The sequence below is a fragment of the Oncorhynchus mykiss genome, chromosome 8 (assembly GCF_057628025.1).
Source record: "Oncorhynchus mykiss isolate SJ-2025 chromosome 8, ASM5762802v1, whole genome shotgun sequence".
NCBI lineage: Eukaryota > Metazoa > Chordata > Actinopteri > Salmoniformes > Salmonidae > Oncorhynchus > Oncorhynchus mykiss.
Genome location: NC_143029.1, coordinates 62,250,141 through 62,277,093, shown reverse-complemented (window position 1 = coordinate 62,277,093; position 26,953 = coordinate 62,250,141). Strand labels below are relative to the sequence as shown.

Below are 26,953 nucleotides of genomic sequence, written 5' to 3'. Positions count from 1 at the left end.
AAATCACAATTCCACCACTAGAGTTCTCCTGTGTAAAAACCTGTCCTGCTATGTTGGCGCTGTTTACCTCCCCAATCCTGTGCTGTGGCCAGCTGGACATAAACCATAATTCAGACAGTCTAAACTATCCCGGAAATACAAATGTAAGGTATTTTACATTGAATCCGTCACGGAGTTATACAGACACATATATTAGTAATACTGTAGTAAAGGTAAGTTTGACATTTATTTCATGAAACATGTATTACTTCAATGAAAACATTACGGCTAGTTAGCTATTTTATGAACATGGCGCCTTCGAAAAAAAAAAGATCTTCCATGCACGTTTTGGTAGCTACTGTAGTTTCTTTACTACTGTCAAAAAACGATATTGTACTTGATTTGCCCAGCTACGCGGCTATTAATCATGTTTGACAGCTAACGTTTGCTAGTACAGAACTGCTTTGCCGATTCGGCTAGCTAATGCGTTGGTTAGCTCGCTGGCTAGTTACCTTAGCTTAATTTACTATGTTTTGTCGAACCATGTTTAGGTTGATAGCTTTAGTAGTTTACATCAAGCCATGCATATTGAAGTATTTGACCTAGGTAGCTAACTAACGTTTTGACAAGCTGTATTTGGCCCACGCCATGGAGATTATCCTATCCAAACGTTAGCTAGCTTTCTGTTAGTACCAACTAGATACCTAAGATTAAGCTGACAGGAGCCAGCTAACTGACTGGGAGCTCCCAGTTTGCTCTTGTGGCCTTGGCTGCTTTTGTTGAAATATCCACGGACTGTGTTGAATACTTAATCCAGAAATCAGACAATTTGGATGGTCTAGGGAAGAAGGCACAATTACCTGCTCTCCCACTAACCATGTGTCAATAGTTGGCCAGACAAAATTAAAACAGTAACGACAAGGCGTATTAATGTCTCCAATTAGCTTGTTAGCTGGCCAATCTAGCTAGCTAACGCTTTAGCTAGGTAACAAAATGTTTGCTTGCTCTTCAACATTATGCAATTTGAATGTACAAATTATTCGATTTTCCCATTTAGTTAAATGGTTAGCTGTAAAAGTCGATGTGATAAGTGATTGCAATGAATTTAGCCAACTTATTAGCTAGGTACTACACATAGCAGGCCTATCTTACACCCAACAACTGTTTTATGCACATGTGCCGTTCATCATGATGATGATGGTGTGAAAAGTTGCCTGGTATGGTTAGCCGAACCCATATTCCGGTCCAGCGAATGAGATGAGAGCGGTCCAAGTAGCTATCTTGTTTTTATATTTTCAAAATAGTATTTCTTGACTTAGTTTTAACTATTCCTTCAGCTTTAGCACAGCCGCAGGATTTCTTCAGGATTTATGTCTCCCATAGCTACTATTATTCATGGTGATTTTGACCGGCTGTTTGACCGGTTGCCCCTACCAAGAATATAGATAGCCTATATACAACAGTGGTTAATTTCAGATGGTATATTTTATGTCATCCTCCTCTGTTGTGCACTGGTTGTGTTGGAAGAGTGAAAACAGAGGAGCAGCTGGACCTTGAGGAAGACAACAAATGTTGCATACATTTGATCAACTTTATTCATCCAGATGCCAATAACTAGACTTATCTCATATGATTAAAAGCTCTGTCTTTTTTGTGCTCCTGGACACCTTGTATAATAGAATGAGGGAGTGTAGTTCCTCCACCTCTGTTGTATTGGAGTCATGTAGTGTCAGTCGCCCTGAGACAGAGGTGTGTAGCAGCTGTGATCTGTATTTAACTAGGCAAGTCAGTTAAGAACAAATTCTTATTTACAATGACGGCCTAGGAACAGTGGGTTAACTGCCTTGTTCAGGGGCAGAAAGACAGATTTTTACCTTGTCCGCTTGGGGATTCGATCTTACAACCTTTCTGTTACTGGCCCAACGCTCGGCTACCTGCCGTCCCCTGCTGTTACTTTCCTGTGTAAGGTGCCAGTGGTTGTGGAGTTGAGCACAGAGCAGTGCTATGGCACAGTTGGCACTCATTAACGCCTACTCTGATTGGCATAGCATGGGATATTGCTCACTGTCACCTCTACTCCTCTCAGCAATTCTTCACCGTCTCTTACAGCTCAGCAGGCTGCATGTCAGGCAGTGGAAGATACATGATTTACAGTCTTTCAACCCTCAGGTTATTTTTACTGTCTTGCTAAGGCCATACAAATGTAATGAAATATTTAACAGATGGTCCTCATCACTTTTCTCAAAAATAAAAAGTGAAAAAATACACCATTTAAAATAAAAATGTTGTCCTCAAGCTTCCTGTAAAGAGAGATACACAATTTCCTGTCAGATTATAGCTGAACCATGCCTCTTTTAGTTTCCCCGAGATGCTAATATCTCTTGATTAGGTCGTTAGGTGTTGAATTAAGGTTGCTAACAAGAATCTCTACTCTTGAATTGTTTTATTTATATTTGCTCGCTTGCCTTACCTGTTAACATTTGATAAAATGTATATGGCCTAAGTGTTTGTTGCTCTATATATCAGAGTAAACTCAATAGGCTTCACATACAAGATACCATGGTATTGTAAGGACTGGATGTGAGCTGCCTAAATCTGTGAAATGTGGCTCACATTTCAGTATCACATGTTTTGTATTCTGACTATGACCAATTTAAGTACCTGATGTGTAGGCTATTTCCTCCTGTGTCTGACCCAATGAGTTGGTAAAATCCCAGGATGTTTGTAGGTAGGCTACTATAGGCTTATGTATTTAGTAAAGTGTTGTGAATGGTTAGTAAACCATGCTCATAATTTGGCCTTTGGTCTTTAAATGTTAGAGTTGAACAAAAGTATTTATGGATTTGCATTCTGTGTGTGAAGTCTGGACCAAAAAGGTACATAATGGCGCAGCGAGTGGCGCAGCTGTCTAAGGCACTGCCCTCTCAGTGCAAGAGGTGTACCTGCAGTCCCTGGTTCGAATCCAGGCTGCATCACATCTGTCCGGTCAATGTAAATAAGAATTTGTTCTTAACTTGCTTGCCTAGTTAAATTAAGGTTACATATGGTGAGGTTGTAATATCAGCTTTATGGTTACCACAGCCACAAATCTAAATTGGATGGCCTATATCTTTTTGGTCTTAATATATGCAGTGTGGTTAGGGTTAAGATGAGGGTTAGGTTTAAAATGAGATTTCAAGAAGAGACATTTTTGAAATAGGTGTGGTTTAGCCATAATTATGACTTTGTGGCTGTGGTAACTAGTGACGACCCCCCATTTTCTAAAGTGACATTTTACGTTTCATGGAAGCTTATTAAGAAGAGAAATGCGTGAAATTGGATTTGAAACTCTGTTTCATAGAAATTCTCTGAAAGCTATAGTAAGCTGTGTCATGAGAGGAGGCGATGCTCATCACATAGATACAACCGAGTCCTTTGTGACATGGTGGGAAGCCAATTACCTGGACCTGAATGTACTGAAGACCAATAAGCTAGTGGTAGATTTGAGGAAAAATAAAGATGTTTTTAATCCCATTTTTATTAATGGTGAAGAGATTGGTACTGGGGACTCTTACAAGTACTTGGGTGTAATAGTACATGTACTTGGGTGTAAAACAAACTGAACTGGAAGGAGGACTCCCACACTGTCTACAAAAAATACCAATTCAGACAATACTTTTTAAGGAAGCTTAGCGAGATATTTTAATGTCTGTGACAAAATGCTTTGCATGTTCTACAGCAGTGGCATGGCGAGTGTAGTGAGCTTTGCCAGTGTGCTTGAAAGGAGGACTTAAAAAAAGCTTGACAAAACTACCAAGAAAGCAAGTGCTACGTATGGCTGCAGCCGGGAATTGATGCAGGACCTCTTCATAAAAATGCTGCATGCAAAAACACACATGATCTTTGGCAATGACACACACCTACTCCACAGCACTTTAATGCAACACAAGCAGCTTTAGTAGCAGGTCCATCCTGCCTAGAAGTTCCACAGAGAGGTTTAGACAGTCATTTTTACCCACATCCATTAAGCTTTTTAACAAATGTAATTGATTAACTGTTTTAGGATGTCTTCCTGTTGTTTTTTTCTTGTTTCTCCCTCTAAAGTACGATAGGAAAACAGCACTTGAATCAGACTATTTTACAGATTCTAAATTGCAGGTCCATTCATGTGTCTTAATCTTAAATAATTGATGAAGCATGCTGTTATAAAACAATTTCCCAAATTGGGATTAATAATACTCTGCTCTTTAGTTGAAAGAAGGCAAACTGTTACTGTTCCTTTTATTTTCTCTGGAGAAATATTGTATTTCCTCGTATTTGATTTGTTCTATGGCAGTGTCGGGAAGTTGCACAACTTTCATTGTGTCTTTGTAATAACAGTTTTTTTTTTCAGGGTGATGCTTTTCAACTCCCACTGAATAGCCTCTATGTAGGCCATTTCTACTACAGGTCCCTAAATGCTGATTCCTGTTACATTGCAGTTTAAGGAAATTATATATATATATATAAAAGGCCAATAGAATTAGGCTAGGCCATAGGAAGCATATAGGAAGCCACCTGTGACACTTGCATGATCATTGGAGCTGTGTTGTGTTATCATGGACAATGGACATCTATTAGGCCAGTCAAAGCACATGTCTGAGGTCAGGACCTTCTGAAATGAGAATAGGCAGTTTTTGTTGTCTTGATTGGGTTGACCAATCCTTGTCCTGAAGGGCTTTGGAACCTGCAAATTCTTGTTGTTTCCTATCCTGGATGAATCCTTTATCCTGGCGGTTTTAGCTAGGAAGATGGCTGGAGGTAGCCTGATGGAATCATCCTGATCACTGCGTTCACCATTCTGTTGATGTGAAATAGAATGGTGAACGTAGCAATCAGGATTGTTCCACTAGGCTAGGCTGAATGTGTAGTCTGCCCCTGCTCTCTATTGATGGTGCTCCTTGATGAGATTCCGCAGTGTTTAAAGATGTAGCCTAATGTTTTGAAACCTTTCTCCCATCCCTTGCAGGTGTCATGAATAAAGAGATCATGTCGCGTGTGGTGAAAAAGAGGCAGGCGGACCCTAAAGTGGTTCAGTACGTGTGGGCCGCCATTGAGGTCATACGCAACCAGAAACAAATTGCCAACATGGACAGGATCTCAAAGTAAGTGCTGCAGTCATACTAGTTCTGTTCCAATACGTAGGGAAAATGGAGACATCACAAACGGCAAAAGAGTAGGCCTAAGCATTTGTGGAGACACCTTGCTGTTTTGGAGCCAGAACGACGAGGTGTCTCTAGTTGTTTACAATTGTGATACACCTTCCATGCATAGCCTATTCACTTTGAATACGTATTGAGTTTGGTGGATGATGGATGGTCTTACCCACCCCACTCTCAGGGTCATACTTGATCAATAGCTGAAATTATGATGGTTTCATGGTTCAATACTTGACATGGAATTTATTTAGCTTATTGACATTTAGACTACAGGGCTTGACATTCAGATACATTTGCCAGTGGCACACCGATCACAGGAATGCAAGCTATGCATGCAGAATTTTAATCATGGGTGATTTCATGTTTCATTTGCAGTCTGGGCATACACCTTATAGCCTATAGCCAACCATACAATCTGATATTTAAACCGATTATTTGGAAAACAAAATTAAAACCATCCCCTCAATGATGACATAGCTTTAACATATGAAACTGTTTAAAATGTAATATTCCCCACCAGAAATGAGCCCAATAACATATTGGTGAAAAGTAATATATTTAGGGCCAGTACATGGACCATATTGCAGGCAGGTGTGCTATTTTAGCAATTAGCATTATCACCTGTAGCCTGATGCAGTATCATGGCTACACTGCTGAAGCATGGGGTTGCTAATCTGCATTGTTTACCCCAATGGGCTAATCATTAGCTACAGTGCATTCGGAAAGTATTCAGACCCCTTCCCTTTTTGTTACGTTACAGCCTTATTTTAAAATGGATTAATAAAACATTTTCCTCATCAATCAACACACAATACCCCATAAAGACAAAGCGAAAACAGGTTTTTAGAAATGTTTGCAAATGTATTATAAAAAAACAGATACTTTATTTACATAAGTATTCAGACCCTTTGCTATGAGACTCGGAATTGAGCTCGGGTGCATGCTGTTTTCATTTATCATCCTTGAGATGTTTCTACAGTCCACCTGTGGTAGATTCAATTGATGATTTGGAAAGGCACACACCTGTCTATTTAAGGTCCCACAGTTGACAGTGCATGTCTGAGCAAAAACCAAGCAAGGAGGTGAAAGAATTGTCCGTAGAGTTCAGAGAAAGGATTGTGTCGAGGCACAGATCTAGGGAAGGGTACCAAACAAATTCTGCAGCATTGAGCGTTTCCAAGAACACCGTGGTCTCCATCATTCTTAAATGGAATACGTTTGGAACCACCAAGACTCTTCCTAGAGCTGGCCGCCTGGCCAAACTCAGCAATCGGTGGAGAAGGGCCTTGGTCAGGGAAATGAGTCAGTGGCCAGACGGAAGTCACACCTCAGTAAAAGGCACATGACAGCTCACTTGGAGTTTGCCAAAAGTTACCTAAAGGACTCTCAGACCTTGATAAACAAGCTTCTCTGGTCTGATGAAACCAAGATTGAACTTTTTGTCTTGAATGCCAAGGAAACCTGGCACCATCCCTACGGTGAAGCATGGTTGTGGCAGCATCATGCTGTGGGAATGTTTTTCAGCGGCAGGGACTGGGACACTAGTCAGGATCGAGGCAAAGATGAACGGAGCAAAGTACAGAGAGATCCTTGATGAGAACTCATGACCTCAGACTGGGGTGAAGATTCACCTTCCAACGAGACAACAACCCTAAGCACACAGCCAAGGCAACGCAGCTGTGGCTTCGGGACACGTCTCTGAATGTCCTTGAGCGGCCCAGCCACAGCCCGGACTGGAACCTGATCGAACATCTGAAGAGACCTGAAAATAGCTGTGCAGTAATGCTCCCTATCCAACCTGACAGAGCTTGAGAGGATCTGCAGAGAAGAATGGGAGAATCTCCCCAAATATAGATGTGCCAAGCTTGTAGCGACATAGCCAAGAAGACTTTGTAAATTCTTATGTAAATGTGATATTTCAGTTAAAAAAATATATACATTTGCAAACATTTCTAAAAAAACATGTTTTTGCTTTGTCATTATAAAGTATTGTGTGTAAATTGATGAGGAAAATGAACAATTGAATCCATTTTAGAATAAGGCTGTATTGTAACAAAGTGGAAAAAGTCTGAATACTTTCCGAATGCACTGTGGATCAGACTCTAAATATGATCTTGTTGCTAGTTTGTCCTAAATGTCCTAAAAAAGTCCCACCGCCACTAGCCTAATAAAATCATGTGATTTTTACAGTGTTTATAAATACAGTGCAATTGTGTGAATTTGACAGTGAATATAAGCCTATCGTTTATGCACTCAAATGGCCGTGACATGGCCGAAGTTCAACTCTGTGGGTCTGACTCGAGTATCCAGGCCGTACTGAGGTGGGAGTCACATGAGACGGAGCGGGAAGGCTTTGGCATTCTTGCCACCGCTTGGGAACCGAATGCTGGTTGATAACAAGTGTGAAGTCTCAGACGTTGGGAAGATTGTGATTAATTACAAATGGACATGTTTTGGAATTTGAAAATGTAATGGCCTTAGCGGGCCATATGAAAGCTAGATATACTGGCCCGGTGAGCTTGGCAGATGTTGCCAGGCCATCGGGCAGCTCTGAATTTTGAACCCCGAGACCATAAATTAATTCAACCAACCTATATTGTAGAATCAGACGTTGATGAATATATAATTAGATTTAGACCCTAACACGGAACCCAAACCGTCTGTGCGCGTGCACCATTGTGCATAAATGTATTTTGTCCCCCCACACTAAAAGTGATCACGACACGCAGGTTAAAATATCAAAACAAACTCTGAACCAATTATATTAATTTGGGGACAGGTCGTCGAAAAGCATGAAACATTTATGGAAATTTAGCTAGCTAGCTTGAACTTGCTAGCTAATTTGTCCTATTTAGCTAGCTTGCTGTTGCTAGCTAATTTGACCTGGGATATAAACATTGAGTTATTTTACCTGAAATGCACAAGGTCCTCTACTCCGCCAATAAATCCATACATAAAATGGTCAACCGAATCGTTTCTAGTCATCTCTCCTCCTTCCAGGCTTTTTCTTCTTTTGACTTTATATTGCGACTGGCAACTTTCATAAATTAGGTGCATTACCGCCACCAACCTATTTTGTCTTTCAGTCACCCACGTGGGTATAACCAATGAGGAGATGGCACGTGGGTACCTGCTTCTATAAACCAATGAGGAGATGGGAGAGGCAGGACTTGCAGCGTGATCTGCGTCAGAAATAGAACTGACTTCTATTTTAGCCCTTGGCAACGCAGACGCTCGTTGGCGCATGCAAGCAGTGTGGGTAATTGAATAACATGTATGTCTAAATTTATTTTGCGACGCGAGCCGGTGTAGTCAGCCTGTAAGAGTTAGGTGCTATCAAAGTTTATTAGACATGATCGTTATGTGATATTCTTACAGTCTAGTCTAAATTCATTCACGGCGAAATCCATGGCTGATCAGTCATTTTTTTTCATGTTAATGGGAATAGGAATATGGCTAAATGAAATCCTCAGGCAGAGAGCCCTGGGAGTTGGCCACTGTCATAATGAATGCCACAGAGTGGCTGTTGTCATGGAGATAAAGCAATGAAATTCAATGGCAGGCACTGTTGAACTGTCTTAATGTCTTTAAAACTAGACATTTTGTATTTGAATGTATGAGGTGGTGACAGTGGGAGTCCATGAAAATACAGTTTAATATGAGAACAAAGGCATACGGGAATGAGAGTGAGGAAATTGTGTTATTATCTCTTTTCATTAGGACCTAGATGTGAAAAGGTTCCATCTCTGTGCAGAACACGAATGATTGTCTGACCAAAATGCACAGTCATTGGTGGTAGTATATGTCTAACTATTCTATGTGATTTGAGCATGTACTGGGCTTCACTGTGATGATGCGTTTGTAATGCAGTTCGCAATATTTTTCTGGGGGATAGGCCAGGCCCTACTTCAAGATTTTAAATTGGCAACGCAATACCTTCCTTGGCAATGCAGTGGGCACTCTTGTCTATAGCTGCTTCTGTTCTGTTCTCACACATTTCACTTGTGAATTGCATATTTGGCTGGAGGTGTATGCATTTCCCTTTGGTTGAGTTGAGATGTTAGAGAACGCAGGCAGGCCGAGACAGTGATGTTGGTGTGCTGTGTCTGCAGGTACCTGAGCCGTGTGTTTGGCATGCACCCAAAGGAGACAGCCAGGCAGCTGAGTTTGGCAGTGAAGGATGGCCTGGTCGTAGAGACTCTCACTGTGGGCTGTAAGGGCTCCAAGGCTGGCATCGAACAGGAGGGCTACTGGCTGCCTGGAGACGAGCAGGTAAGAGAGGGATTTGACCCTGTAGTGAATGACAGGGGTGTATTTCCTGATTAACACCTCTATGGTTCAGAGGAAACCTTCATTAAATGTTTACGTCTTTTTTATTTGTATGGAGTGTCTTGTGTGTGTGTATATCTGCTATGCTAGACAACTAACATGCAAACCTCACTGGCCACGTTGCAAAATAAATGTGCACATACATGTTATTCAATCATTTCACCCCCACCGCTCATGTGAACGAGTGTCTGCGTAGCTAAGCACTAAAATACAACTTGGTTATATTTTAGACACTCCACACAAGTCCTAATCTTATTGGATATCAGAAAGATACAAGCCCACATGGATGCTTGAAAGACAAATGAGGAGAGATGAATGAAAGATAATTAACTAAAAACAAACTCGTTTTCCCTTTTTATCTGTGGATTAATCGTCTGAGTAGAGAAACATATGAATTTGTATTCTACAAAAATCCAGCAACAATGAATACATACATTTCAGGTAAAACCCCATGCTCATCTCCCAGGACAAATTAGCTAGCAATAGCAAGCTAGCTTAATGTCCATGAATGTTTTATGTGTTTCGACATGCCCCCAAATTGATATCGTTGGTTCACAGTTGGCTTTGATATTTTAACCTGCGTGTCTTGATCGCGTCTTGTGTGGATGGCGCGTGGCCAGTGTAGTCAGCATGTTAGTTATATATCAGTCATTCAGAGGTTCTATGAACTATAGCACTGAATTCAGCATTGACTATAATCACCTGGTGATTGAAGTCATGCTGATCTTTTTCAAATGTTTACTGTATGTGAAGCTGACTTGTTAGTCATAGGTATGCACACATTCCTTTTGTACTGTAGCTCTGCTATACACCAAACAATCTGAACCCACACAGTTCAGTCAACACTAGCACTGCTCTTAGGCTGTGTTTATACAGGCTGCCCAATTCTTGTATTTCTTTCCGTGCCAATTGATCTTTTCACCAATCACGTCAGATCTTTCACATCAGGTCAAAATACCAATTAGTGAAAAAAATATCAGAGTTGGGCTGCTTGTGTTAACACAGCCAAAGATAGCTCAATTGACCGTAGCAGCAGGACTTTAAACATTGCTTTCTGGGTCACTTGCAATCACACAGGAGCCCAATGCCGACGGAAGCAAGGTAAGGGTGCATCATTGTTTTTTTTATTTTGGTTTGATTTGTTCTGCTTTTATCTCTATAATTTATTTTACTAACATCATCTCGTGAACAAATCACTTCGGCCACTTGCAGCGCAATCTTGGATTTTATGGAATCTTTTTACAGCGCAGCATACTCTATAATAGAATATGAAGATAATAGACTCATGGAATTAGTTTAACTGTTTTTAAAAATCTTTTAATTTGTAATGATTAGACCATTTTATGTCACACTCAGTAGTTTTAATACCAGAGAAGATGCTGATATTCCATGTGAAAATCTTCCAGAAAGCCCATTGTAGCGCTGTCTCTCGGTGGCCCAATTTCTTGTGGAATGGATCAAAGTGACTTCCTTTAAATATTTGCTCGCTACTTATCTACACATGTAACGTTGCTTTAAAAATAGCTACATAAAAAAATCGAATTCATTGCCAGGGTTAAATAAAGTGAAAGCTGTATATTCTCCATGGCTTTGTTTGACACATACTTCAAATACATCTACAGATAAATACATCTCTGAAAAATAGTTTGGGAATTATAGTAGTACATTTCAAAGCAATGTCTTTTGAGTGACATAACAAGCAATGCCAACATAGTCGCAGGTTTGTAGCAAGCATATATGATGAATACGTGAGTAGTAGATGTAGTTTTGCAGTAGTAGTAGTAGTAACTCCTCAGGGAGGGATGTGTAGCTACGTTCCTCTGTGTGTTACTGTTATGATCTCTGTGTTTCCGGCATGCGTTTGGTTTGATGAACAGGGGGGTGTGGTGGTGTGTGATGTCATCTAGTTGTCTATACTATGCCTGCTTCCCAAATGGCACCCACATAACACGTATGGAATTATGTAGTAACCAAAAAAGTGTTAAACAAACCAAAATATATTTGACATACTTCAAAGTAGCCACCCTTTGCCTTGATGACAGCATTTCACACTCTTGGCATTCTCTCAACCAGCTTCACCTGGAATGTTTTTCCAACAGAGTTCCCACATATGCTGAGTCCTTGTTGGCTGCTTTTCCTTCACTCTGTGGTCCAACTCATCCCAACCCATCTCAATTGGGTTGAGGTCGGGTGATTGTGGAGGCCAGGTCATCTGATGCAACACTCCATCACGCTCCTTCTAGGTCAAATAGCCCTTACACAGCCTGGAGGTATGTTAGGTCATTGTCCTGTTGAAAAACAAATGATAGTCCCACTAAGCGCAAACCAGATGGGATGGCGTGTCGCTGCAGAATGCTGTGGAAGCCATGCTGGTTAAGTGTGCCTTGAATTCTAAATAAATCAACGACAGTGACAAAGCACCATCACACCACCTCCTCCATGCTTCACGGTGGGAATCACACATGCAGAGATAATCCGTTCACCTACTCTGTGTCTCAAAAATCTCAAATTTGGACTCATAAGACCAAAGGACAGATTTCCACCAGTCTAATGTCCATTGCTTGTGTTTCTTGGCACAAGCAAGTCTCTTCATATTATTGGTGTCCTTTAGTAGGGGTTTCTTTGCAGCAATTCAACCATGAAGGCCTGATTCGTGAAGTCTTCTCTGAATAGTTGATGTTGAGATGTGTCTGTTACTTGAACTCTGTAAAGCATTTATTTGGGCTGCAATTTCTGCGGCTGGTAACTCTAATGAACTTATCCTCTGCAGCAGAGTTAACTCTGGGTCTTCCTTTCCTGTGCCGGTCCTCATGAGAGCCAGTTTCATCATAGCGCCTGATGTTTTTTGTGACTGCACTTGAAGAAACTGAAAGTTCTTGAAATTTTCCAGATTTATTGACCTTCATATCTTACAGTAATGATGGACTGTCATTTCTCTTTGCTTATTTGAGCTGTTCTTGCCATAATATGGACTTATATCTTCTGTACCCCCACCCCTACCTTGTCACAGCACAACTGATAGGCTCAAACGCGTTTAAGAAAGAAAGAAATTCCACAAATTAACTTCTAACAAGACACACCTGTTAATTGAAATGCATTCCAGGTGAGTACCTCATGAAGCTGGTTGAGAGAATGCCAAGAGTGGGCAAAGCTGTCATCAAGTCAAAGCGTGGCTACTTTGAAGAATAAAAAATATATTTAGATTTGTTTAACACTTTTTTTGGTTACTACAGGATTTCATATGTGTTATTTCATAGTATTGATGTCTTCACTAGTATTCTACAGTGTAGAAAATAGTAATAATGAAAAGTCCTTGAGTAGGTGTGTCCAAACTTTTGACTTGTACTGTATGTTACCTCTCCCTTATATTATAGTAGATGGTCAACAGCCTTTTTTTTCCTTACATGGGGATGTTGGATGTCCTTCACTTGATCTCTGAAATAACCATCACCACACTGGAAAATCATGCCATTGTGATGGTGATATTTAACACTCCAGGTGAGGTAGAAAGCTTCATCGGACACAGAGAGTTCTTCCCCAGAGGCCTCACCCTTTTTTGAAGTCACAACAACCGTTTCATTCAGAATACAATAGGGCAGGGACACAGAGTGGACAGTGAAGTACCTTTCTACACTTGACTGTACAGTATGACTGGGCCAGGCGCAGAGAGGGAGATCTGTTGAAACAGAGCTGAACACTACCAACAGACTAGGTCTCGCCTGGAAAGAAATGTCTAAAATAGCCCTGGGCCCAGTTTCCCGATAGCAATGTTACTTAGGCTTATGAGTATTTTAACGATGCATCTTTTCTACAATGGCCGAAGATGTAACATGCGTTTCCCAAAACCACGCAGAGAGAACTGAGTGCGTCTTTGGAGAATGTGTCGATAGCAATAGGATCGAAAGAAAGCGAGCGCTGCTTTCGGATCAGCTTTCTCCATTAAAATCTTTGCTTTACATTATAATCACATTACATCACAATACTGATGACTGATCAGCTCCTAGAGAGATGGGCTATTACCACCTATGGCTGCAAATATTGAGGCAGCTTATTCTAATGTTTACCAAATAAAAATGCACTAAATGACTCATTTTAGGCTAAACATCATGAAATATATATAGACAAATTACAGACAGTAGCCTACAAGTAGCAAAAAATAATTCAAATGATTGAACATGAAATGTATTTCAATATGATTGAAATAGGCCTATTACTTACTGTTTATATTTTAATTCAGTCATCTCGGTTTTCATTTGAAGCATATTTTTATATGTCGCTTGTTTGTATCAATTGCAAAGACATTGGCAACTTTGTTGTGAACTTTATTCTGAAGTTCACTGAGAGACGGAGAACCACGGAGATCTTCTTGGTATAAAGGGAGTGCAAAAAAAGCCAGGATTGGTCAGGTGTTAGATTACGAGCGTTTTGAAGTGCACCGGTAATAATAATGGTTTTGGGAAACAGATCTGAGATTTAACAATGCTCCTACGATGGTTCTAACAATGAACTTAGCCTTTGAAGATGCTTTTGGGAAACCAGGCCCAGGACAGGAAGAGATGGAGGAACTTGTGGAGGGCTCTCATAGCCCACTAGGCTGGGAGTGGCACTGTTTACCGACTGTCAGTCTGTCCTCTTTCCTTTATCCTTTTGACTTTTTATGGCTGTGTTTTAGTTTGTGCTCCTCCTCTCTGCTCACCTGTGATGGAGTGCTCTCCAGCTCACTAGGTTTAAACAGAGCATGTGCAACTGAGCAGAGCCTAGATGGCATTGGATCTGGCGTTAATCTGAAGGAACGGGTTTTCTGGCTTCCTACATCTGAAAGAAATGGTTTTGTGAGGAGGTGTAGACTAGTTTTTGACATGTTGCAATATAACACAGTCCTTGTTGACTTCCACTCCAGACTGTGTGGAGGAGGAGTGTGACTACCATGGTTGTTGGTTTGAATCCCAGGCTGGCAGGTAGTTTCTAGCTCTGTGCCCCTTAGTGAAACCTGAAATACTATAGTAGATCATTAGGCTAAATCATAAAGGTTTGAGCAGCAGGTTCAGGTTGGCAGGAATTTGACCCACCCTTCCCTAGCTTCCATCAGCCTTTCATGCATGCACAACCACATCTGGATTTTATATTAACTTTGTCTGCATCCCAAATGGCAGCCTATGTCCTTCATAGTGCACTACTTTTGACCAGGGCATTATATAGGGAATAGGGTGCCATTTGGGACGTACACTTCCTCTAGCCTTCTAGTAAGCCAATGTTTCAGCGATGGTCACACATTAGTCTTAGGCCTTCCTTCCAATGAGGTTTATCCAAAGATTGTGCTTTGAATCATTGGCTTGCACAGGTGTTATGGTACACAATCCACTGTACACACACACACACACACCGTTTATTTGTTAGTTAATTAATCAATGATGGGGGTGTTTAATTGCAGACGGAGAAGGAGCCACCAGAGGAGGTCAGTCAGAATTCACTAACTAAATAAACATTCAATAACTGTTGTGATGTTTGTATAGGCTACCTGTAAAAACTTGGGATTTCATGTTTTATTTAACTTGTATTTATTCAGGAAGTCCCATTGAGGTCAGAAGACCACTTTTCAAAGGAGACATGGATATATAACATACATTTTTTGTAGATAATAGAACTGAAAAGTTCCATTGATGTGCCTTTGTCAAGCCCCAGCACAGGTGTGTGTTGTGGAGTAGCTGGTGTGGTGGGGCCAAGAGTGTCCCCCTGGCTGGGGGTGTAGTCTAGCCGTCAGGTCGGTGCGGAGGGGGGGCACCGACCACTGTGCTCCGTCTGTTTCAGGAATGGGAGGCGGAGAGCCACGACTGGTACTGCTTCGAGTGCCACCTGCCCGGAGACGTGCTTGTGTGCGACAACTGCTTCCGTGTCTATCACCTAAAATGCCTGTCTGATGAGTACAAGCCCCGGGACAGTGGATCCCACTGGCAGTGTGTGGTGTGCAGGGTAGGTACTCCTATAGGCGGCAGGTAGCCTAGCGGTTAGAGCGTTGGGCCAGTAACCTAAAGGCTGCTGGTTCGAATTATGGTTGCAAAGGGTCGGAAACTTAACGGTACATTTTCTGAATTTTCCTGGAAATTCATCAAAAAAGTTAGCTTATAACAGTGAACCTTTTTTTGTTGGGATACAAATAAGGCAATTCTAGGTCTTGTGGCATATTTTGGTTAAACTATCTCCAATTCAATGGAATTGCAACCGTCTGCATGCACCACTCTTCCGTCACATGTGCAGTGCACTCTTCCGTCACATGTACAGCTGATTCTCAAGATCTTGCACACTAATGAGATGCTATTGAGCCCACACTACCTCACTGTCTGAGCCAAGGACTACATGCTTTCTGGTAAGTTTTGATTAAAATATTGGGTGGGGTGAATGCATTTTATATGACATGCATGCCTTTTTGTTAACTAGTAAATAGTAGCCTAAAGCAAAGTGCGTTTAAATCATCTATAACTTTCTGCTAGTTAGTTTTTGCTACCATGTGGGTTTTAGCTTGCTTGAGCCTGCTAACGGAGGAGTGTTAATTCACCTGTTTCCATACATGTTTAATTTTAAAACATCTTACAAAAGAGTTGTTTAATCCAACTGCTTAACTATTTATCTGTACATGGAATTGTATAGTTTTTTTTTTACTCATTTACTTCTAATCTTTACAGGAAAATGCCATAGGGCACTATCTGATGTGTGGAGACATTTCACTGCAGCTAATGTAGAAGGAAAAACTGTGTACATTTGCAAATACTGTGCCAAATCATATGTGAAGAATGCAACAAAGATGCAGAATCATCTGGCCAAGTGCATAAAATTCCCTCAGCGCTCACAACAACCAACCTCTGACAAAAGTCCCTCTATTTCTATTTGAGGTTAAAATGCTGAACCAGACACCTTATCGATAGCAACAGCTCATGGTCCTCCTGGAATCAGAAGTTTTCTTTTGACTCAATAGAGGAACGGAGTCAGAGAAATGCTGATGAATGTCTTGCTCGAGCTTAGTGTGCAACTGGTTCACCTCTGATGCTCACAGGCAATGTGTATTGAAAGAGATTTCTGAATGTTCTTCGCCCAGCATACACCCCTCCAACCAGACATGCTTTATCTACTAATTTGCTGGATGCAGAGTTCAACAGAGTTCAAGTGAAGGTCAAGGAAATCATAAAGAAAGCATACTGTATTGCAATCATCTCTGATGGGTGGTTGAAAGTTTGTTGGCAAGGAAAAATTAACTACATCTCCACCCCTCAACCAGTATTCTACAAGAGCACAGCAGACACAAGGGACAAAGGACACACTGGTCTCTACAATGCAGATGAGCTGAAGGCAGTCATCAATGACCTTGGACCACAGAAGGTATTTGCACTGGTGACCGACAATGCTGCGAACATGAAGGCTGCTTGATCTAAAGATGAGGAGTCCTACCCTCACAGCACACCCATTGGCTGTGCTGCTAATGCATTGACTCTGCTCCTCATGGACATCATGGCACTTAAAACAATGGATACACTCTACAAGAGAGCCAAGGAAATGGTTAGGTACGTGAAGGGTCATCAAATTATAGCAGCAATCTACCTCACCAAGCAAAGTGAGAGGAATAAGAGCACCACCACATTGAATCTGCCCAGCAACACCAATTGGGGTGGTGTTGTCATCATGTTTGACAGTCTCCTGGAGGAGCCTCTCCAAGAAATGGCCATTTCACAGTCTGCCGATATGGACAGCCCCATCAAGAGGATCCTCCTAAATTATGTATTTTGGAAGAGAGTGGTAAGCAGCCTGACACTCCTGAAACCAATAGCCATTGAGGGAGATAATGCCATCCTGTCTGATGTTCAGACTCTTCTTGCAGATGTAAGGGAAGCAATCCGTACTGCCCTGCCTACTTCACTGTTGCGCCAAGCAGAGGAAACTGCAGTTGTGAAATACATCAAAATGCGCAAAGACTTCTGCCTGAAGCCCATACACGCCGCAGCGTACATGTTGGACCCCAAGTTTGCTGGCAAGACCATCCTGTCTGTCCAGAGATCAACAAGGCCTATGGTGTCATCACAACCGTGTCTCACCACCTTGTCCTGGATGAGGGCAAGGTTCTTGGGAGTCTGTACACTTCCAAGCAAGGGCTTTGGGATGGAGATGCAATATGGAAGTCGTGCCAACATATCTCATCAGCCACCTGGTGGAAGGGACTTTGTGGATCTGAGGCTCTTTCCCCCGTTGCCTCCATCATCCTCCAAATCTCACCAACATCAGCCGCCTCAGAGCCCAACTGGTCCTTGTTTGGGAACACACACCAAAGCACACAACAGGCTGACCAATAAAAGGGTTGAAAAGTTGGTGGCCATCCGGGCAAATTCCCTGGCTTTTTGAGCCTGACAACGAGCCATCCTCAACAAGGTTGGAAAGTGACAGTGAAGATGAGGCCTCAGAGTCTGATGTTCAAGACGTGGACATTGAGGAGGTCCAGGGAGAAGACATGGAAGCCTGAGAGGAAGACAACTAAAGCTTTAGTTTCTAGACTATCCTTTTACAGATGTATGTTGAAAACGGTTTGGGAGATGCGATGGATCATTGGGGATCATTCAATATTCCCTTTTGTTCAGTGAAATCATCCCATGTGAAGAGTTGACTCATTTAATTAAAGTTCAATTCATAACTAAATTGTTTTGTTTTTTTCTATTGGAAGGATTGAATCATTTGCAATTATGTCTACTTATAAGGTGAAATGTTTGTTTGTCTCCATATGCTATGGTAAATATATCCAATACAAAAAACATCTACATTTAAATGGTATTCATATTAATTTGCATATATTTCCATTAATTCCCATATATTCCTGTTAATTCCCACGGAAAGTTTCCACCTGAATATTCCCCAAAATGTGCAACCCTAGTTCGAATACCTGAGCCGACAAGGGGGAAAATCTGTCTGTGCTCTTGAGCAAAGCACTTAACCCTAGTTTGCTCCAGGGGCGCCGTACTACTATGGCTGAACCTGTAAAACAACACATTTCACTGCACCTATCCGGTGTATGTGACAATATAACATATTATATACTCCGTTAGCTCTCATCAGTTCCAATTTACTGCTAGCTACACGTGGTTTGAATAGAGAGCTGGATGGGTTACAGAGTCATTCTCTCTCTCTCTCTCTCTCTCTCTAGGGTAGTAAAAAGAAGAACCTGAACAAGCAGGAGATGTGCAGATACCTGCGTTTTATCATTCAGCGCATGAAAGAGAGGGTGAGTGTTGCAGTTAGTTTTATGTTCAGGGTAGGGATGCAGGACCAGTCTGTGGCACTGATTGCATCCCAAATGGCGCCCTATTCCCTATATAGTGCACTACTTTTGACCAGCCCTCCTATAGGGCTCCGAGGGTGCCATTTGGAACGCTACACTGTATTGAATCAGAGCTCTGCCATGTTTTACTCCACTTTAAATCAAGGCCAGTAAAATGTCCCACCACAATGGCTAGGGTTTATCCCAGCTCCCCTCCTCCTTTTCGCCCATAAATCATATTATTTCTCTCCTGGCACTGTAGGCCGTGGACCTGAACAAGAAAGGCAAAGACACTCAACACCCGATGTACAGAAGGCTCATCCACACCACGCTGGACGTCAACAACATTCAGGAGGTAACTCCCCGCAATACACTGCTGAACACAGGATTTCACTTTTTTTCTGTCCCAAATGGCACCCTATTTCTTATGTATAGAGAATAGGGTGCTATTTGGGACTTAGTCCATGTTGTTTGGTGAGGGTCTGTGTAAGGGCACGTCAGATGTAGCCCCAGTATAAAGCTGTGATTGTGTAGCTGAGGCTTTCAGATTGCCTCTCGTCACAGCGAGGGCGTCAGTGAGGTCTCCTCTGCACCGTGATCACTGGTAGTTCCCACCAGCCAAGCCCTGCCTGCCAAATTGGCTGGGAAACAGCACAGCGCTCCCCGCCACTGTCTCAGGGTAGTATTCATTAGTGCACACTGTAGCAAAACGTTCAGCTTAGTCCCTCCCAGTTCCATTCGGTTTTCTTCTGTTTGGTGCTGAGTGAATAGGCCTCTGGATAGGCTAGAAAACAGCACAGTGCCTCCCTGGCTTGGGTCTCGGTCTCTGGGTCTGTAGTGCACTGCCCTCCTCTGGTCTCTTATGGTACTGCAACTGCACCACACAACCCCCTCTCTGCTGCCCTACCTAGTGTGAATGAATAGTCCTCTTTGTGTTCTCTCTGTCTCTGTATCGCTGTCTATGTGTTGCAGAACCTAACCGAGGGGAAATACAAGAGCTTCGACGAGTTCAAGGCAGATGCCCAGCTGATCGTGCACAACACCGCCATCTTGTTTGGAGGTGGGGGGGTGTGTGTGTCGTTCACAACCATGCTGTTATTATGGGTTGCATCCTATTCCCTTTATACTGCACTACGTTTGACCAAGGACCATAGAGCTCTGGTCTACAGTCGTGCACTATATAGGGAATAAGGTTCCATGTGGGAAACATCTGTGAAGAGCAAGTTTTGCTGTCAGATTTCCTTCCTACTATTATTAATTGCAGCTTAGAAAATAAGACCGTATAGTTGTGGCAGATATGTAATTTGAAGGAAGCACGAAGTCTGAACTGTTATTGATTGTCTACCAAAAAATGAGGAGGATCATGTCTCTCTATGTAGTTACAATGCATTTGCGGTGGCATGTTCAATGGAACAAAATCCTTACAATGTACTTCAATGTTATTTTCCCAACGTTAACGAAACCTGTTTTTGTTGCAGTTCATAGTGACCAAGCTGAAATAGCACGGTTGCTCTACAGTGACACATGCCATGAGGTAAACAGTTTTCCCCCCCCTTTTTCTTTTCTGAACTAAATGTGACAGATTTGTATTGTAGTTTTCTAGGTGGTTGTGTTGTGAGTGGCAGGGCAGCTGTTCTCTGTGTCTCTTCATCATTCGCTCCACGTCTCGCTCTCTCTCCAGCTGAACGAGTTGATGCTGTGTAAGAACTGCTTCTTCCTGTCCAACGCTCGGCCTGACAACTGGTTCTGCTACCCCTGTGTGAGTATCAAGCGGTCTTGCCTTCAATGCTCCTGGGGCGTTGATTGTTGAAATGATCAAGATATCAACTCAATGTAATATTGGCCGTAACGTTAGGGCTATGTCTGAAACATTATTGCCCCAATATAATTGCCATAAGGGGACAAATAAAGTTGAATGAATTGTATGTGTGTATTATCTGGTGTCATTTGCCCTGTGCTGATCTGGGGTTGTGCTTGTTGTTGCAGACTCCTAATCATGAGGTTGTGTGGGCTAAGATGAAGGGCTTTGGCTACTGGCCGGCCAAGGTCCTGCAGAGAGAGGACAATCAGGTGGACGTCCGCTTCTTTGGCCACCAGCACCAGAGGTCAGCCATCACACTGATACAGAGGCTGCGTCCCAAGTGGCACTGTATTCCCTATGTAGCTCACTACTTTCAACCAAAATGTTCATCAAAAGGAGTGCACTAAGGTGCTAGAACTCATCTCCCACCAGAGGTCAGCTATCACACTCGTGCTGATAGACAGGGCATAGTTATTGCGCCTTATCACTAGGACATGAGTCTCTGGATCTGAGGACCAACTGTATTGACACGCAGAGCGGCGGATATATCATAGTGGATCATTTTAAACTTTCGAACACCCAGAATTTCTTGTCTGTACTCTATCATTTCTAGGCTGACGGCTCAAACGGAATTCTTCCGCTCCTCTGTCGTTCGCTACATACTTCAGTCTGATACTGTCGTCGCTGAAGTCGTTGTGTGGTGACGAGGGGTGTTGTACCAAACAGAGTATCAAAGCTAGTGACGAATTTCCAAACCTCCACTTTACCCACGCGTGTTCTGGCTCTGGCCCAACTCATTGGTTTCTGTACCAATCAGACGGCCCTGAATGTGTTCACATTCGGTGAAGGGTCGGGAGGTACTCAGATCCAGACTCTGCGGAGAAGAAACTAATGTCCGTGGGCATGGTGTAGCGTTTGGCCAGAGCAAGGCATCTTGCTATCCATGCAATATAATTTCCCCTGGCTATGGAGCTTTGAGAGATTCCCTGGCTGCTCTGACGGTTGTCCCTCCACCTCTCCCTCTTCTTCCCCCTCCTCCTTGTCCCCAGAGCGTGGATCCCTGCAGACAACATCCAGGACATCAAGGTGTCGGTGCAGCAGCTGCAGGTGAAGCGCAGCGCGAGCTGGAAGAAGGCCTGTGATGAGCTAGAGCTGTCCCAATGCTTTCAGAGGGAGGGCCGCTTCTGGAAAACCAAGGCGGGGGAGAGGCTGGAGGACAGGAGAGGAGACGGAGAAGAGAGGCTGACAGAGAGGCCGGAGGAGGCAGAGTACTCAATCTCCTCCACCAGCAACAACAACGATCAGGTCAAACATGTACGTATGCATGCACTAGCCTCACACACACACACTCTCTCACACACATACATAGGTATTTTTTATTTGCATGTTGAAAATAAGCTCACTAAAAGCTGCTCTGGTGTGTTTTTAGTAGCTAATTTAATATTACAGGTCCTGTAATAAATTAAGAGGAATTTCAATGATTTGAGAATGTGAGGGTCAACACAAACACCATCTGTATTGTTATGGCTCAGGCTCAAATGGTTGCCGTGGTAACGGAAATGCTTATCCAACAGAGGTGTTAGACATCTCTGATACTGCGCTACTGTAATCCAATATGTTGTGTTTCTCCCCAGCAGAAAGCAGACAGACAGGCAGACCGAGACCATCAGCCAGACAGGCAGGAGCCTAAAGCAAAGAAGAGCCGTCGCAGTCAAGCTCCTGAGCCCAAAGAGGAAGCCACTGTAAGTATCCCAACACTACTGTTGTACTGTCACCTTAGCCAGTGTGTTACCATGGTATGTGTCTGTGTGTTTCATTTGAAGTGTTTTAGGGCTTGATTTAATCTGTGTCGCATATAGCTTGACATTTAAAGGTCATTTCCGATTTGAGCTGCCATACGCAGCGTTTACCGTGAGTGCAGTTTCCGCATTGACTTTAAAGTTCAATCGCACTAAACTTCGGCAATATGGATTGAATCAAGTACTTAGTGTTTGTGTGTGAGGGGTGGGGGTTGTGTGTGTGTGTAGGGAGATGTATGCGTGTGTCTGTTTCTATGTTTGTTTGCTTGTTTCTCTCTCCATCTCTAACGCCATCTCTGACCTCTCTCCCCCAGGACCCGGAGCCTGAGATGGAGGCTGTGAGCAGCAGCCAGGAGATCCCCGTGACGACGCCCCACCAGCCAGAGAAGCTGTCTGTCTCCACGCAGACCAAGAAGGCCTCAGCCACCTCGCCACGCAGCCTACACCGCAGCACCCAGACCACCTCTGATGGAGCCTGCCAGAACATGTGCCACGAGAAGTACACCAAGATCTTCAACGATGTCAAGGACATGATGAAGGCCGACAACAAGAGGGAGACGGAGCGCATGGTTCGAGAGGCCCTGGAGAAGGTGAGGGACTGGGGGATTGAGACAGGGGGTTCGAGAGGCCCTGGAGAAGGTGAGGGACTGGGGGATTGAGACTGAGGGGGTTTGAGAGGCCCTGGAGAAGGTGAGGGACTGGGGGATTGAGACTGAGGGGGTTCGAGAGGCCCTGGAGAAGTTGAGGGACTGGGGGATTGAGACTGAGGGGGTTCGAGAGGCCCTGGAGAAGTTGAGGGACTGGGGGATTGAGACTGAGGGGGTTTGAGAGGCCCTGGAGAAGTTGAGGGACTGGGGGATTGAGACTGAGGGGGTTCGAGAGGCCCTGGAGAAGTTGAGGGACTGGGGGATTGAGACTGACGGGGTGCGAGAGGTCCTGGGGGATTGAGACTGAGGGGGTCCGAGAGGCCCTGGAGAAGGTGAGGGACTGGGGGATTGAGACTGAGTAGGACATAGAACAGTAGGACACTGAGAAAAGCTTTTATTGAATTATTCTTAAAGAAAAGGAAACACGCTAACACACGAGTATACCACAGGTATCAAAGTTGAGGCTCATTTTCTGTGGTGTGTGTCTCCAGCTGCGTTCTGAGATGGAGGACGAGAAGAGGCAGGCGGTGAGCAAGGCAGTGTCGGGGGGCCAGGCTGAGATGGAGAGAAAGTGTAAGACGGTGAAGGAGAAGTGTAAGGAGGAGCTGGTGGAGGAGGTGAAGAAGATGGTGGCCCAGCACAAGCAGCTCATCTCCACCACCAAGAAGAAGCAGTGGGTGAGTGCGAGCCTTCTCTTTCCCTCGTTCTCTACCACACACAGCTCAGTCTGTTGAGACCTGAGGGGCTAAATCCCCAAAAATATTTGGACACGCACAGTTCATTCATTGTATTTTTTTAATGGATTTGTCCCACAACCCACTACCTACAGTGGTAGCTAAGCACATCTTTGACCTTTTGGGATTTTTAACTCCATAACCAAAAGGCCAATACATAATTAGAGCAGTACTAGACATAGTCAATATAATGTATCAATTGAATATGACAATGACTTAACAGCAAATGAGTTATTTGTTAAAGTGGTATTCACAAATTACATCATAGTAATGTACGAAAAAATTTAAGCCTAAAGAGGAGCCATGTCAGTTCTAACTGTGTGTGTCCTCCAGTGTTATAACTGTGAGGAGGAAGCCATGTCAGTTCTGACTGTGTGTGTGTCCTCCAGTGTTATAACTGTGAGGAGGAAGCCATGTCAGTTCTGACTGTGTGTTTATCCTCCAGTGTTATAACTGTGAGGAGGAAGCCATGTCAGTTCTGACTGTGTGTTTATCCTCCAGTGTTATAACTGTGAGGAGGAAGCCATGTCAGTTCTGACTGTGTGTTTATCCTCCAGTGTTATAACTGTGAGGAGGAAGCCATGTCAGTTCTGACTGTGTGTTTATCCTCCAGTGTTATAACTGTGAGGAGGAAGCCATGTCAGTTCTGACTGTGTGTTTATCCTCCAGTGTTATAACTGTGAGGAGGAAGCCATGTCAGTTCTGACTGTGTGTTTATCCTCCAGTGTTATAACTGTGAGGAGGAAGCCATGTCAGTTCTGACTGTGTGTTTATCCTCCAGTGTTATAACTGTGAGGAGGAAGCCATGTCAGTTCTGACTGTGTGTTTATCCTCCAGTGTTATAACTGTGAGGAGGAAGCCATGTCAGTTCTGACTGTGTGTTTATCCTCCAGTGTTATAACTGTGAGGAGGAAGCCATGTCAGTTCTGACTGTGTGTTTATCCTCCAGTGTTATAACTGTGAGGAGGAAGCCATGTCAGTTCTGACTGTGTGTTTATCCTCCAGTGTTATAACTGTGAGGAGGAAGCCATGTCAGTTCTGACTGTGTGTTTATCCTCCAGTGTTATAACTGTGAGGAGGAAGCCATGTCAGTTCTGACTGTGTGTTTATCCTCCAGTGTTATAACTGTGAGGAGGAAGCCATGTACCACTGCTGCTGGAACACCTCCTACTGCTCCATCAAGTGTCAACAGGAGCACTGGCACGCCGACCACAAACGCACCTGCCGCAGGAAGAGATGAACAACCCCCCCCCATTGGCTCTCCCCCGATGTAACTTACCCAACCACGCCCCTACCTGACTTCCTGAACACTTTTTGGACCGAATATATGCGGGAAAAAATAGCTATTTTCATTTTATTTCAGTACTTTATTTAATATACCCAGTGTATCGATTTTAAAAATATATATATTATCAAGAGCATGGCTCGAATGATTGTTTTTTTATTTTATTTTTATGAAGTGCTAATTTGACCTATGTTGCAGAATGTGTTATTTAAGTGTCTAGTAACAGATGAACATTAACTGAAAACATTTTATTACCTGCATTTTTTCCACTTTTCTTACTGTTAATGTTTAACAATGAATATTACAGTCGATCTTATACCGTAAGTACTATGGCAGCGTTAAATAAGCTCTGCTTTCATACAGAAAATATTTTTTAAAATGCTGAAAATCATGAGAAACAAAATGTAATTGTGAAAAAAGGAAATGATCCATAAATTTTTTTGCATGATTTTATCATGAACATATTTTGGTAAATAGCACCTTTATTGTTTTTATCCATTTTCAAGTCTCTTAAACATCGTTGGGAACAGGGTTATGAAGTCGGCTATAAAGATGCTGACAAATCTTCCCTTTGTTATTATGCACATTTTGAATATACTGTAATTTTTATGAATTAAAGAAAAAGTTATACATTTCTTGGGAATATATAGCAATCTTTACTGAGCTGGATCTTAGAGAGGTTCCTTCATAATTTGACCGTTTGCACATTTCATTTCATGACCCAAATGCTTTGTAATATTGCCAAAAATGACATTTGTTAAACCTTATCTTAAGAGAAGGTGCGTGCTGTTTTTTCCCCTCTTGTTTATGATTGGCACCAGTGCCATGGTTATTGTGATGTTCACTGTAAGTACGGTTTTAGAATGCTCAGTGACTAGTTAGACATTCACTGCTTATGCTGTTGGTGGTCAGTGCCTGTTTTTTCAAAAACTATCCTCATATTCTGAGTGAAGAGATGTGCATGTTGATAGTTCCACATTTTTATTACTAGAAAAATAACAGAAGCTTGCAAAGTATCTCGGTTTCCCCATAGACAATGAATACGGATGGACCAATATAAAATATGCAAATATCAACGGTGATCAGGCTTAACTTTTAGTACTTTTTTTCTTTTCTTACTGGAGTCTGAATGGTGTGCAATGTTATTATCCTTTGCTTAACTTGTCTTGGATCATTTCTTAAAGGGTAATGTAATTGCCAATTTTATTTAGAACAGAAGTACTAACCAAGAGGCTACTTGGGAAGTCAGCCATTATTGTAAGTCCATGTGACTGTTTCCTTAGTTATGAAGAGCTGACTGAACAGAGGAAAGGTTATCTATCCCCTGCATTCATTTTGCCTAGTTTTGGACACCCGGTTTTCAATGATGGCAACTCTCTCTCTTCCGTTAGCTCCGACAAAGTGTATCACTTTTCAGAGCTAACACAATTATTTGTATTCGTTAGAACACGATGACAAATAATGGCGTAGACGATTTCTTTTAAATCTCTTTTTCTCTTACCCTAACCCATAGTCTGTTGTTGTTTTTCAATCAGAGAAGCAGTGTAATGTTTTAGAAGTAATGAACAAACTGCCTGATTTGCCACATGTAACAATGTTCTGTTTAATCCTGATACACTTCCTCAGGAGACTGAACAGAATCATGCATGCCCTGCACGAATGCCACAATCTTTCTCTCCCTGTCTCATGGTGTTAACAAAATCATATTCTGTTTGTCATGGTTGCACATGTAAATAAACTGGTTCCTTTACACCATGTCATTCTAATGTGATTAAAGGCAACACACACTGATGGTGCATTCTAATGGAAGTTATTAACAATGCTGAGGTTTGCAAGTAGTTCACCACTGGCACGCTGCAGGCAGTAGTTAACTCATCTGCCCTCTATTAGTAAGGCTAAGAGAGAGGACC

At 42.6% G+C, this 26,953-nt stretch overlaps 1 protein-coding gene across 16 annotated transcripts; it reads left to right on the top strand.

Annotated features, from left to right (window-relative positions):
• On the top strand, positions 1-26,798 carry LOC110530262 (zinc finger MYND domain-containing protein 11). 16 transcript variants are annotated; one of them, XM_090182209.1, is made up of 17 exons: positions 1-212; positions 4,967-5,102; positions 9,269-9,428; positions 10,563-10,586; positions 14,917-14,940; positions 15,294-15,455; positions 18,664-18,741; positions 19,040-19,132; positions 19,750-19,837; positions 20,256-20,311; positions 20,459-20,536; positions 20,764-20,882; positions 21,628-21,892; positions 22,216-22,320; positions 22,692-22,967; positions 23,516-23,701; positions 24,876-26,798. In XM_090182209.1, exons 2-17 carry the CDS (start codon positions 4,972-4,974, stop codon positions 24,996-24,998), a joined length of 1,968 nt encoding a protein of 655 aa, XP_090038335.1. In that variant the 5' UTR covers positions 1-212; positions 4,967-4,971; the 3' UTR covers positions 24,999-26,798. The 16 variants fall into 16 exon arrangements, 14 of the variants coding, with proteins under 14 accessions (XP_090038335.1, XP_090038334.1, XP_090038336.1 ...); XM_090182208.1 differs by having other exon boundaries at positions 16-143; positions 22,213-22,320; XM_090182210.1 differs by having other exon boundaries at positions 17-143.
• The last annotated feature ends 155 nt before the right edge of the window (positions 26,799-26,953 follow it).

Bases quoted from the DNA above. Each gene is read 5' to 3' on its own strand.
- LOC110530262 (XM_090182208.1), top strand. From the start codon at position 4,972: ATGAATAAAGAGATCATGTCGCGTGTGGTGAAAAAGAGGCAGGCGGAC. The intron at 14,941-15,293 runs GTCAGTCAGAAT...CGTCTGTTTCAG, and splicing joins AGAAGGAGCCACCAGAGGAG to GAATGGGAGGCGGAGAGCCA. The intron at 20,537-20,763 runs GTGAGTATCAAG...TTGTTGTTGCAG, and splicing joins ACTGGTTCTGCTACCCCTGT to ACTCCTAATCATGAGGTTGT.